This window comes from Carassius carassius, chromosome 19 (genome assembly GCF_963082965.1).
Source record: "Carassius carassius chromosome 19, fCarCar2.1, whole genome shotgun sequence".
Classification (NCBI taxonomy): Eukaryota; Metazoa; Chordata; class Actinopteri; order Cypriniformes; family Cyprinidae; genus Carassius; species Carassius carassius.
The window spans coordinates 2,183,097-2,197,987 of NC_081773.1; the positions used below are offsets into that span (position 1 = coordinate 2,183,097).

Consider the following 14,891-nt stretch of genomic DNA (forward strand, 5'->3'; position numbering starts at 1 on the left):
AGATATTTGATTTTGCTAGTGAGCTATAATGTTGAGCAGAACTGTAAGACTGTTTGGCCAAATGACCTTATGGTTTTGAGAATGTCATCTCGGTTTCAAGAAATGAGCCAAACCAATCGAGAAAAACTGTAAGTCTTGTCTTAACAGGTCAGTGGAATATGTTATTATCAGTCTTTAATCTATGTTGGAGCTGAGTGGAGTCTCATGGTAACTTGATCCTGTAGTAAATCACCCTAATATTTGCTAATATAATATATATATATATATATATAGAGAGAGAGAGAGAGAGAGAGAGAGAGAGAGAGAGAGAGAGAGAGAGAGAGCACTAAAATAGGTGGACCATCCCTAGCAACAAACAAATATATTATAAACAGTTTTTAAGTGGGTCTGTTGACTTTCTTACATACTCACTAAGTCTTCCTTAACATCTGCAGTGTGTTTTTTCCTCTACTCTCATGTTTACATACTTGTAAGACTGGCTGATAAGGAGTCTTCACATTTTTGGCCAGTTTTCAACACGCTGTAGGAGTCTGTGATCTCCTCCAGCCCTATTAATGAAAGGAAATATTTCACTATTTTAGTGTGTTCTATGTTTATAATATTTATGATCCACTGGTGATATGTGCTTGCAGTGAATCATTCTGTTTAGCAGAAAACATCCACAGATGACCAGCGTTGGGGAACGTTATTTTTAAAAGTAGTGCATTACAATATTGAGTTACTCAGTAACTAATTGCTTTCGTTGGTTACTTTTTATGTAAAGTAATGCATTTTATGTAAGTATTACTTTTGTGTTACCTGAGCTTGCTTTTTGTTTTTAATCGCAAAATAGCCAAAGGTTATATTTTTGGCGACTGTAAAGGATGTTTTACATCATACATGAAATTAATAAGTCTCAGGAAGTTCTATTCATTGACTGCTGTTTGGATTTTTTCAGATCCATAACATTCATTTTAAAAATAGACAGGGTGAGCACAGTAAATCACCCATAATCACAGAATGACTGAACCTGTGGAATACATCAAAAGACTGAAGATTCTTTCAAATGGGACATCTTTACAGGAACTCGGTGACTTTAAAGTTAGCTTACTCTCACGTCTGAATGAGCTGTTGAACTGCCCCTCTCTCTTATTCATTGCAACAGTTATAGATTCCCTGGAGTTTGAGAGCTGCTTGCAGTAAATCACGCTGGTTCCTCTCTGTGTCACAAACACGCCAGGTTCCTCCTCCACACAATCACGACGCACACCCTCACCTGAGTACTAATCACCACCACCTGATCCGCATCACCTTCATCCACCTCAGCACCACAAAAGCCACACACACGCACTCAGTCATTGTCCGGTCACGTTCGCGACAAGATCATTCCTGCGCTAACTATTAGGACTAACTCCTCTTTACCTTCTCTCCAAGGATAACCTCCGAAGTCTCTTCTTCCGTCTTCTCTCCAGGGATTACCTCCAAGATCCTCCCAAAGACCCCACGGTGCGTGTGTGTGGTACCCTCCTTCCCGGCACGGATCCCAGCACCCATCCACTCCTTACTTCCCGCTCCTCTGCTTGTGTCCATTTAATAAACTACATCTTTCATCTGTTACTCCTCTGTCTCCGAGTGATCCGTAACAGATGACCGGACCAGCACCGAGAGACACAAGCATGAGCCTCACGGATCCCTTCCAGGAATTAGTAGATGCACTCCGCCGTACACTTATGTCAGCACCTGCATCACCACCACCAGCGAGCACTTCCGCGGATCCTATCATCCCTCCTTCACCTGCCGTGCACGCCAGTCCCATGGCACAGCCAGCGCCCTACTCTGGTTCGGCGGAGGAATGCAGCGGATTCTTGCTTCAGTGTTCACTGGTCCTGGAGATGCAACCGCTCTCGTACCCCACGGATCGAGCCAAGGTAGCTTTCATTATCTCCCAGTTACAAGGCAAGGCTTTACAATGGGCAGACTCTCTCTGGACCCAGAATAATCCTGTAACCCAGTCGTATTCTAGCTTCATCGAACACTTCCGGGTAGTTTTCGGCAAACCTGCCTGGGACTCCTCTATAGGTGAGAGATTATACAACTTGAAACAAGGGAATATGTCTGTCAATGATTATGCCTTGCAGTTCAGGACTCTGGCGGCCTCTAGTGGATGGAACGAACAGGCCCTTCTCACTACCTATCGCCAAGGATTGGAGCCCAGAGTGCGGTTGCATCTCGCTGCATACGAGGATACCATCGGCCTCGAGCGATTCATCCAGCTGTCCATCCGCCTCGCCACTCGTATGCAGTCGTGCTTAGAAGAGCACCAGGGCCAGGCGCATTCCTCCTCTCCGCTCTGCCGGCCAGAGAACGTCAGCTCCCCAGAACCAGCCAGCGAGCCCATGGTCGTGGACTCCTACCGCCTCACTATGGCGGAGCGTCAAAGACGGCTGGCCCAGAATCTTTGTCTGTACTGTGCAGCTCCGGGGCATACCATAGCTGGGTGCCCTGTCCGTCCTCCTCGTCCAATGGTGAGTGCCATCCTTCCTTCACGATATTCTATGAAACCACTCACCACTGTTGTGACACTTACTGCGGCTGATGTGTCTCTTCCAGTTTCCGCACTCCTCGATTCTGGGTCAGCCGGCAACTTCATCTCCGGCGCCCTCTGCCGTCAACTCAGTCTCCCAACCTCGTCCACGGCGGCCGCTTACCAAATCCACACCATCACCGGCAGGCCGTTAAGCAAGAAGTATGTACGCCACTGCGTGGGTCCAATCTCTCTCCAAACTGGACTCCTTCACCATGAGAACATTCATCTGCTGGTTCTGGAGGATTCCACCGCTGATGTCATCCTAGGGCGCCCATGGTTGGAGCAGCATAACCCGGTAATCTCCTGGAAGACCGGAGAAATCCTGAAGTGGGGCGAAGCCTGCTTTCAATCCTGTATCTCCGGCTGTCCAGTTCCCGTGGAACGTCCCTCCGAATCACTACCAGTCTACACCACCTCTATTGAAAGCCCTGTCGTCAACCAATCCATCTCCATACCCCAGTGCTACACCCCTTCAGTGATGTTTTCTGCCCGAAGCGGGCCTCCAAGCTGCCTCCACACTGGCCATGGGACTGTGCCATAGATCTGCTGCCGGATGAACCAGTGCCTAGGGGACGGATCTATCCCCTATCCGTTCCCGAGGAGAAGGCCATGGAGGATTACATCAGGGAGGCACTGGCTCAAGGATACATCCGCCCATCTACCTCCCCTGCTGCTTCGAGTTTCTTCTTCGTGGCCAAGAAGGATGGGGAAGGAGGTTTGCGGCCATGTATCGACTACAGAGCCCTGAATAAAATTACTCAGAAGTTTCGCTATCCTCTTCCCCTCATCCCAGCGGCCCTAGAACATCTCCGTGGTGCCACTGTATTCTCCAAGTTGGACCTCCTCAGCGCATATAACCTCATCCGGATACGCGAGGGGGACGAGTGGAAGACCGCCTTCATCACCCCTACTGGCCACTACGAGTACTGCGTGATGCCGTATGGGCTAGTAAACGCCCCCTCCGTATTCCAGGATTTCATGCATGAGGTGCTCCGGGATTTCCTCCATCAATTCTTCCTAGTGTATATCGATGACATCCTGATATATTCCCGGAGCCAGGCCGAACATCGACGCCACGTTGCGGAGGTCCTGCAACGCCTGAGGGACTTCCAGCTCTACCTAAAAGCAGAGAAGTGCTCATTCCATCAGCCCTCAGTGCAGTTCCTTGGCTATACCATCAACCACAGTGGCATCCGGATGGACGAGGGGAAGGTAAGCGCCGTCCGGGATTGGCCCGTTCCTACCACCATCAAGGAACTACAGCGATTCCTGGGCTTCGTAAACTTCTACAGACGATTCATTCAGAACTTTAGTACCATCACCAGTCCTCTAACCAACCTCCTTCGTCAGAAGCCCAAGTCCCTGTCTTGGACTCCAGCCGCCACCGAAGCCTTCCAGGCCCTGAAGCTGGCCTTTACGACCGCCCCACTCCTCGTGCATCCTAACCCAGATTTACCATTCGTCGTGGAGGTGGACGCCTCTACCCCCGGAGTGGGTGCGGTCCTGTCTCAGCCGCAGGGGACGCCCAGCCGCCTCCATCCATGTGCCTTCTTCTCCAGGAAGCTCAACCCGGCGGAGGTGAACTACGACATTGGCAACAGGGAGCTACTTGCCATCAAGCTTGCCCTGGAGGAGTGGAGACATTGGCTGGAGGGAGCCAAACACCCCTTTCAAGTTCTCACTGACCATAAAAACCTGGAATACCTTAGGGCAGCCAAGAGACTCAACCCCAGACAAGCCCGCTGGGCGCTATTCTTCACCCGCTTCCAGTTCTCCATCACGTACCGCCCTGGGGCAAAGAATGTCAAGGCCGATGCTCTGTCCAGATGTTACTCACCCGAAGAGAGGTCTGAGAACCCCGAACCCATCCTCCCAGACAAAGTTATTGTTGCCCCTATCACTTGGTCTGCCGAAACCCTACCTCCAGCCGAAACTCCTGCCAACGCTCCGCCGGGTTGCCCACCAGGGCACCAGTACATCCCCAGGACACGTCGCACTCCTCTCATCCACGCCACCCATACATCACTTGGCACTGGTCACCCGGGGGTCAATGAAACCCTCTCGTTGCTACGGGAACGCTTCTGGTGGCCCAACATGGCCTCGGATGTCAGAAGGTACGTGAGTGGATGTAACAGCTGCGCCATGTCCAAGAGTCCTCGCCATCTACCATCTGGCAAACTCCATCCTCTGCCCGTCCCCAACCGCCCGTGGTCACACCTGGGAGTGGATTTCATGACCGACCTTCCTCCCTCTGACAATAACGCATGTATTCTGATTGTTGTGGATAGATTTTCTAAAGCATGTCGTCTTCTTCCTCTGAAGGGTCTCCCCACTGCCATGGAAACGGCAGAACTGATGTTTAACCATGTCTTCAGGTACTTCGGCATCCCAGAGGACATAGTGTCGGATCGGGGCCCCCAATTCATCTCCCGGGTATGGAAAGCATTTCACTCCCTCCTAGGTGTGGCCATCAGCCTGTCCTCCGGCTACCACCCGCAGTCCAACGGGCAGACGGAAAGGAAGGTTCAGGAGATCGGACGCTTCCTCCGTACCTTCTGTCACGGCCACCAGAACTCCTGGAACCAATTCCTGGGGTGGGCCGAGTACGCACAGAACTCCCTCCGTCAACCCACCACCGGACTCACACCCTTCCAGTGCGTACTCGGCTACCAGCCACCCCTGTTTCCCTGGTCTGGAGAGCCCTCTGACGTTCCCGCGGTCGACTATTGGTTCCGGGAGAGCGAGAGGGTCGGGGACGCGGCCCATCACCAACTTCTACGGGCGCTCCGTGGACACAGGACGGCAGCCGACCTTCGCCGTTCCGAGGCCCCCCAGTACCAACCCGGTCAGAAGGTCTGGCTGTCTACCCGGGACATCCGCCTGCGTCTACCCTGCCGCAAGCTTAGTCCCAGATTCATTGGCCCGTTCACTATCACTCAGCAGATCAATCCGGTCACCTACAAACTGCAACTTCCTCCCGAGTACCGGATTCACCCCACATTCCATGTCTCACTCCTGAAACCTCACCATCCTTCTGTTCTTCCCTCCACAGAACCTGGCGAGACGGAAGCCCCCCCTCCTCTCCTCCTAGATGACGGCGCAGCCTACTCGGTCAAGGACATCCTGGACTCCCGGCGGCGTGGTGGGCAGCTTGAGTATCTAGTGGACTGGGAAGGCTACGGTCCAGAGGAACGCTCCTGGGTCCCACGCAACGACATCTTGGACCCCTCCTTGCTGGATACCTTCCACTCAAGACACCCCAACCGACCAGCTCCCAGGGGTAGAGGACGCCCACCACGACGTCGGGGTCCCCGGCCCTCAGGAGCGGGCCCTGGGGAGGGGGGTACTGTCACAAACACGCCAGGTTCCTCCTCCACACAATCACGACGCACACCCTCACCTGAGTACTAATCACCACCACCTGATCCGCATCACCTTCATCCACCTCTGCACCACAAAAGCCACACACACGCACTCAGTCATTGTCCGGTCACGTTCGCGACAAGATCATTCCTGCGCTAACTATTAGGACTAACTCCTCTTTACCTTCTCTCCAAGGATAACCTCCGAAGTCTCTTCTTCCGTCTTCTCTCCAGGGATTACCTCCAAGATCCTCCCAAAGACCCCACGGTGCGTGTGTGTGGTACCCTCCTTCCCGGCACGGATCCCAGCACCCATCCACTCCTTACTTCCCGCTCCTCTGCTTGTGTCCATTTAATAAACTACATCTTTCATCTGTTACTCCTCTGTCTCCGAGTGATCCGTAACACTCTGAGCCTGCTGAATCAGCAACTTCACATGTTTACTTTTAGAACAGCCCCAAATTGGAGCCATTTAATTTGCAAATCAGATTAAATGCTGAGCAAAGGGATTTTGTTTTTTAAACATTAAGAAGATCTGGACTAAGGAGTATTAGGAAGTCAAATTAATAATTATAACTCACTGCACACACAAAAAAAAATATATATATATATACACACCACACACATTGTTTTTATTGTTTATATATTTGTTATATTTTGGCCACAAAAAGTTAATGTTGTCAATGTTGAACAATAGAGTATTTCTTACAGTATTTCTTATTTTTTGTTCATATTAATAAAAACATCTGCTTATTGAAAGTTCAATAAATAATGATGCACTAGTAAATGTTGAAATTAACTAAGATTAATAAATGCTTATTATAACTGTTATTATTTTTGCTTCTGGTATAGATTTTTTTCTTTCTTTTAAAAAATAGACATTTTAGACATTGCATTATTATTATTGAAATAAAATAAATAATTCTTAAAAATACCATATTTTTTGAGGTTCTAATTATAGGTTCAGCTTGACAGCGTTGCTCCGGGAAATAGCCTGCGGTAAACAAAGAAAGATAAATCACAGGTTTAGTTCTTGCAGTAAACACAGACTTTTTGCAGATAAAATGGTATTTTAAAGCCCATCATCTGAGCATAGCTTAAATAAATGAATACTAGTCTGGACCTTGTTTTCCAGCTCAGAGCACAACCCTGGTGGACTCGTGACACAATGACGTCACATTCACTGTTCAGACTGACCATGTGCAAATGAGAGCTTGATATTAAAGTAATAGCAAGCATCCTACACATTACTAATAGGTACATTAATAACACTCAACATAATTAACATATAAAGTAAGAGATTTAAAGTTCTGCTGTTTTCGCAGTCATGAAACTGTGAACTCACAAATGTTTGATCCTTACAGTCAATATCTTCTTTTGTTCATCTGTTACCAAGGATACAGTCAGAGGAATGTGGAGCATTCATGTTCAAAGCTAATTTTCTTTCTAACACAGCTTCTGTAAATCACTGATTCTGTCTGTGGGGAAAATTGGGAACATGGAAATGAGACTGATGACTTTAACACACTGATGTATTTTTGTTTAAATATGATTTTGTCCTAAACTCAGTGTGTGACTGTAGCCCCAGTCTCTCTCCGGCCCTCCCTGCAGCGCTGTTTCCTCTCAGATGCTGACTGGACATCTTTATAATGAGACAGAGGTACAGCACGTTAATGTGCTCGTGTCTGGAATTTCTGACTGCAGAAAACAGAGAAACACCCTTTTTCCTAGAGTTATACCCACTTACACTAGCTTTACACTGCATGATGTCAGGATAGCATTAACTGCGACACTCACATGCACTCAATGCTGTTTCTGGCTCACGGAGAACCTGTTGTCTGACTGCAGTTTGAGTCCAGCCTTCAACATAACACTGTGACTTTAAATGTTTCTATGTTCTGGTTTATTTCTAGCCAAGTGCTATTCTTTGTTCAAGCTTCTCTCAATAAATAAATGAATACATTATTAACAAACAATTGCATATACGTTAAACACAATTAAGGCAGTATTAAAAAAGCATCTGTTGTGAAAAGTCTTATTGGGTTATATATCACCATATTAAATATGGTAAATGGAAAATTTCTAAATGACCAATATGATCAAAACTTTGCTGAAAACATGTTGTTAGTTTATACTTTTTTTTTTATCAAGTAAAAGGCATTTTAATGTTAAAAAAAATGGTTCACATGTCTTTTTGTTGTGAAATCTTTAATTATTTTTTATAAAAGTAAACAAATTTTCACAGTTTTACTAATATTGGACTGAATATCCAATATCAAATAAACATCAGGCTTTACTAAGCAAAGTTTTTTGTACATCTATTAATAACCATTGTACTTCAATACAAAGCCTGATGTATAAAATATGATACAAAACATACACATATAGCCTATATATACAGTAGATATATACAGTATATATTGAAAACATTTCAATAAACTGTTCAAATAAAAATCTATGTTTGTACAGCAGGCAAACGATTAATCGCGATTAATCGCATCCAAAATAAAAGTTTGTTTACATAATGTATATAAATATAAGATTTTTCATATAGGCTATATATGCATGTGTGTATTTATATACACAGTAGCCTAATAAACATACATAGTACACACAATTTTATTTTGGATGCGATTAATAGTGAAAACACTTTGACAGCCTTAATTTTAAAGCTTCCAGCGCGTATGACAACTAGCCCCGGTGTGTTTCTGCGCTGTGTCAGCTGTGTGGGCGGCAGCAGCATCGCTCAGTCAGACTCAAACTCGCTCGCTCTCAGTAAAGTCACATCTGCTCATGATCAGGTGCATGATTTCACAGAAGATGGTCGCTGCACACACCTCCAGCCACCCGTCCGCTTCTGCTGAGTGGATCATCTGTCTGGATAAGAGGTAGGCTACCATCATTTACCCTGCACAAACTTCATTCTTCCGTCCTAATGATGTTGTTCTGGGCTACCTTCAGCAATCATTTACACAGCAGCGCCTCATGCAAAAGTCGTCTCAAGCACATTTGATTTGCTAACGATATTAGAATGTAAGTTTCATAAATTTCAAATGCGATCGTCAGTGTGATTGATGTAGCTGCATTGAGATAGATTTCAGATGAAATAGACGGATTCATTGCAATGCAGTAGATGTTGAACTGAAGTGCACCGAGTCTCAGTGTAGTTTGTGAAGGGTTGTTTGTTTGTCACCTGGAAGAGGTCACCAGTGCTGCAGTGCTTGTGTTACTGCAGACAAATGAAGAGACACTTTCTGCTGTGAAGGGCTTCAGTAACCAGACCAAACTTAAAGGAACAGTCTACCCCAAAATAAAAATCCATTCACCCTCATGTCATACCAAACCCCTACATGTGTGTTTCTTCAGTGGAACTCAAACGGAGAAGTTTATCAGAATGTCCATGGTCCTTTTTTTTCATGAAGTTAATGGAATTCAGACGGTTAGACAGAATGAGGCGTTAATTTGTACAAATTGTCTTAATAAACCACTCCTTTTATATGCATTACTTTTACAGTGTCTTCATATACTTTCTGAAGATTGCAATCTTGGTTGCATGGACTTTCAATGGATGGTCAAAAATGAAAAGAGAATATTACAAATGGCTCCATTCATGTTCCAAAGATGAATGAAAGACCTTGGGTTTGGAATGACATGCACTTTAAAAAACACTGGGTTAAAAACAACCCAGTTTGGGTTTTTATTAACCCAAGGGCTGGGTAAATATAGGACAGAACCCATCTTGGGTTAATTTTACCCAGCAAATTAGGTTGTTTATTTAACCCAGCACAAGGGGTTGATTTAACCCAGATAAAGTTTATTAATTTTTTACTATATTACTAATAGCTTATTTTTTTACTTCATACATTAGTGGTGGGCGGTTTGACCAAAAAATTATATCACATAATCATAATTATATATTATTTTTTTTCAAAATTATGCCGGTTTTCCGGTTTATGACGTTTTTTTTTTTTCATGCATAATCAGGTGTACAATGCATTTTCTGCTGGTTGATATTCCAAGACGTGCTTGCGGCTAATGTGCTGGAGCAAATTGCTCGTGTTGCCGCCTTTGGCGACAATTTTAGCCCGAAAGCACTTGCATAAAATGAATGTTTGGTCGAAGTCGGATTTTTGGAAACGTGTTTGCAGTCCGCTACTGATCCGCATCGGTTTAGTCCACAAACACAACATTTGTTCATTGTTTTGATTTCATATCATCTATAAAAAAAAAATATATATATATATATATATATATATATATATATAGATTTTTTTTCCAGCATTGTGAGTCTTTTATCAAAGAACAGTAACACTCTTTCATAGTTATAGACATTAGTTTAAACTCAATAAATATAAACAACGCATTATTCATGCATTTTACTTCTAGGTTTGTATAATAAGCTGCTCAAGCAAGCATTTAAACACAATAATTAGCCTACTTTTCTTGTTAAAATATTTAAAATTAAAACACCACAGACAGAAACAGTCTCGTGCATTTTGCATTTAAATCTTTATCACAACGCAGCATAACGTTCGTTCCGAACGCTGAGTAATTAAATACACCGGTATGGCGGTGTATTAAAAATTTATATCGTAACGAAAATATACACCGGTTTTCGGTATGAACCGGTATACCGCCCAGCACTATCATACATTAAATAATGTTTACAGCTTAACTTAAATCCGCTAAACTTTTCTAAAATAATCCACACAACCACTGGTTTGCATGTTAACTTCCTTTATTTTCCTTTAATTATTATTTACAGCATTATATATATCGTTTTAATAGGCTATACATATTGCCCGTATTTAAACTCATTAAACAAACAATAAAAATAAAAATTAAACGTTAAACAGAAGTAATTTACTTGTTGTTGTTAACCAGTCTTTGTAGTTCTGTTTTCACCGTAGCTGCGCTGCGTCACGCTGGTTCTCGAGCCCGAGCTAGAGTCGTGTTCGGCGGGGAACTGCTCACGCCTGAGGCCGCCCCCCGCGTTTCACTCGTAGCCGAAATATACTGCAATTGCCTTTATAACCTGCCCCAAAACAAACAGTAAACAGCTCTGAGGGAATATTTGTATTCTGTATCTTTATGAATAAAATCGTTTATTTCATGCAAAGCATCAGGCTTTCCCATCACTCGAAAAGACTGCGACACTCGTTAAAGGTGATCCATATAGCGCGGCTGTATGTTGCTCTGCATAAAATTGAACGATATTCAGCACAGCAATGATTTTATGGATAAAATAAAATGTATACAAACCTGTATTTTACCGACGAATGCGTCAATTCGATGGCGCTAAGAACTGCTCTCTCCAGAAAAGAAGCAAATCCCCGCAATAAATAACTCAACCGCTGGGTTAAGTCTGACCCAGGATCTGAGTAATACAAAAACTACCCAAACACTGGGTTGTTTCATTTGACCCAGGAGCTGGGTAACACAAAAACTACCCAAACACTGAAAAAAATATCCCAAAAAAATTACCCAAAAGGCTCAACCCGTCATTTGGGTTAAAAAAATAACCACAGATTTTTTAGAGTGTGGGTCAGTAAATGATGCCATTATGTCACTTTTAGGTGTACTATCCCTTTAAATGAGTCTGTACTGATTTTGCACAACTTGAAATTTAAAGCACAACTTGCAGGGACTTATAGTGCAATTTTTTTTTTTTTTTTGGGCAGCCACCGGTCTTCCAAGGAAGAAACATATAGATTTATAATAATACAAAGGTTAATGATGAAAGAACATTTTTGGGTGAAAGATCTTTTGAAGAATTTGTAGTAATGGCAATCCTCTGCCTGTGATAGCCTAGAAACAGGGCATCTAGGATATAGCCAACACTTTAAAGCAGTTAACAAACATTACAGTCTCATTATCAAAGATAGAGCAGAGATGTGTGTGTAATGTGTTTATGACAGATGTGCCAGTACTCATCTCTCTCCATTCCTGTCTTTGTCTCATATTACCTGACGTTGTTTTGATGGAGACATAGATGCATATGGATAATCCAGATGTGTTTAGTGGAGCTGTGTTTGATTTTTCCCCTCCGACTCAAACAAAAACACATTGATTGCTGTTTGAATTATATGAACGTCTTCAATTAACCTACTGAGGCTGAAAGTAATTTCAAAATGCAAGGCTTGAATTAAGATTGAGAAGAACTTGAGAAGAATGAGGATCTCCATAGATGCCCTGGAGCTAGGAGTTTTTTTTAAATCATTAACCCTTTAGTTGCTATGGAGATAATTTGTATTCTTACTGTGTTGTTCTGATGAAAAGCTTAGGGTTAAACATCTTGGCCACTTTGAAAGTGTTATTTAGGTTTTGATGTGGAACTGTTTGCATAGTAAATGGACTTTTAGTCTGCGTTAAACACCCTCAGACACAGGCACACGATCACATGTTGTTTGCAGAGGTGTGCCTGACTCGTGTGCAGTTTAAGGAAGACACCTTTTTAAAAATAAAGTCTTAATTTTCAGCTTTAATCTTATATATAATATGTTAGTTTTTAAACTGAATGTAGTTTCAGGTTCAGTCTGTTCGCTGACTGTCAGATGCGTACTGCACACTAATCGGGGAAAGGAAGGGCAGTTTTATATCCCTGTAAATAAAATTGCATTAACAAGGTTGATAAGCTGAACGTCTTTGTAGAAGACCCTAATTCAAAAGCTTTTGGCAGTTTTTTTTTTTTGTGTCGATATTCAAAATTCTGGCTATGCATGTCTGATCGTGCTATTTTCTGGGTGAAACTATATGGTCACACAAACATCAACCTCTTTAGTTTGAAAGACATGTCGAGGCTTCAGTGTTTTGCTTGACTTGCTCTGTGATTGTGTGAGGTGTTACTAAGCCGATACTGTCAATATCCCATTACTCCACAGTGCTTAAACCTTAAATATTCACGTGTGATCAATCTCTGTGTCATTCTGCTTGGCCAGAGCGGTTGCATTAACGAGTGCTTACAGTATCTGCATTGCATTGGCCATTGTTCAAACCGCTAGATTTGTGTCTCATACTGTACAGTACCTCATGGTTTACTGTTTTGTATGATTTTGTGTTTTTTTCTCTGGGGTGCTGCTGAATAAACCAGATATTGAACCACTTCAAGTGACAGTAGTCAAGTGTCCCCTAAACATTTATAAACCCTCAATCTTGATCTAGCTCGGTTCATTTAGCTCAGTGCATCAGCACAGTCTAGTACACAGATTAAAGCAGGGTAGTACATGGCTAAAGGTGCTCTGCGATAAAATGCACTTTTTTTATCAATAGTTGGCATAAAAACTCGGTTTGGCTGATCCTTGACACAATTGCGAACAGTTACATGAAGTTGATTGTAAGCTAATTTGATCTATTATTTAATGCTTTTTTAAGGTCCAGATAATGGTTTTCAGGTAATTACTGTAAATCAACCGTTTTTCAATAACACGAGTAAATGGCTTTAATGTAATACATTGGGATATAATGAAACCATCATATAATCGTGTAATCATAATAGATTCATTGTTACTACTGTAAAGACATATTAAATTATCATGGGATCTCCTCCAAGCCTTAAACAAATCTGTATTCATAAAATGAACATATTTCAAGGACAAAAATGCTTTTATATATTAAAATAACAGAAAATAGTTCAAACTGAAGTTTTGAACAATTGTTAACTTAGACAGTGTGCAAAACACACTACTTTATTATGTCTACAAATAGTTTTTGTATAAATATTGGGAGTTTTGCCTTGATTGTGTGGGGTAAAAGGCCTCCTCATCATAGATATACATGATTTTGTTGTTGTTGTTGTTTTGTTTTTTACCAAAACAAATCACTTTTAATTTATTTTAAGAACACAGAATGTGTTGCTCTGTTCATTTGTCTGCAATCAATCAAACACTATAGGAATACTGAAAAGCATATTTTCTTTAAAGCATGCCTTAGCTCGGTTGTACCCGGTGTGCTCTGGTTAATAAGTAAGTAATTAAGTAAAATTTATTTATATAGCGCTTTTCACAGATAAAAATCACAAAGTGCTTCACAATAAGTTGTAATACAATAACAAAATAAAAAACAAACAGGAAACAAACAACCATAAAAAAACCCTCAACTAACCAAAAGCCTGCTTGAAGAGAAGAGTCTTCAGTTGTTTTTTAAAAGAATCAACAAGAGTTTGCACAACGCAAAGAAAGAGGCAAAGCATTCCACAGCCTAGGAGCGACTGCCTGGAATGACTGGTCCCCTCTAGTTTTAAAATGAGTACGGGGAACGACTAATAGCCTTTGGTCAAATGACCTGAGACTCCGGGTAGGAGTATGAAGCTGTATCCGGTCAGTGATGTATGTGGGGGCTTGGCCATGCAAGGCTCTAAAAGTAAGGACCAGGATTTTAAAATGAATTCTATACTGGACTGGTAACCAGTGAAGTGCTACTAAAGCCGGCGTGTGTGTTCTCTTTTCTTAATGTGAGTTAAAAGCCTTGCAGCAGAGTTCTGGACAGCCTTGAGACGATAAAGCTCCTTCTTATTCAAGTGACAGTAGTCAAGTGTCCCCTAAACATTTATAAACCCTCAAATGATCTTGCTGGGTTCATTTAGCTCAGTGCATCAGCACAGTGTAGTACACAGATTAAAGCAGGGTAGTACATGGCTAAAGGTGCTCTGCGATAAAATTCACTTTTTTTTTAATCAAAAGTTGGCATAAAAACTTGGTTTCGCTGATCCTTGGCACAATTGCGAACTGGCTATGCATGAATGATCATCTCCAACTCACCCTTGGTCACAAATGATAGTAATTTGGAAATGTTCCTCAGTTGAAAGAAACAGTTTCTAACTAATTGTTTAGAATGCAGCTCCAAGGTCATTATGCCGCCCATTGATTGAATGCGAGACTCCGGTTCCATTTACAGATATTTATTAACACCGTAGAACTAAAAGTTCAGGTAGAAAAAATAAAAGACAACATTAAACATTGCAATCA

The 14,891-nt window shown here is 42.7% G+C and overlaps 1 protein-coding gene across 1 annotated transcript in view; it reads left to right on the forward strand.

The window, feature by feature from the left end:
• Positions 1–8,570: 8,570 nt before the first annotated feature.
• LOC132094858 (rap guanine nucleotide exchange factor 4-like) overlaps positions 8,571–14,891 on the forward strand; it is a 94,692-nt gene continuing 88,371 nt past the window's right edge. The window contains exon 1 of the mRNA XM_059499489.1: positions 8,571–8,816. Within this exon, the coding sequence (XP_059355472.1) occupies positions 8,722–8,816 (95 nt within the window). The 5' untranslated portion in view covers positions 8,571–8,721. The remainder of the gene's footprint in view (positions 8,817–14,891) is intronic.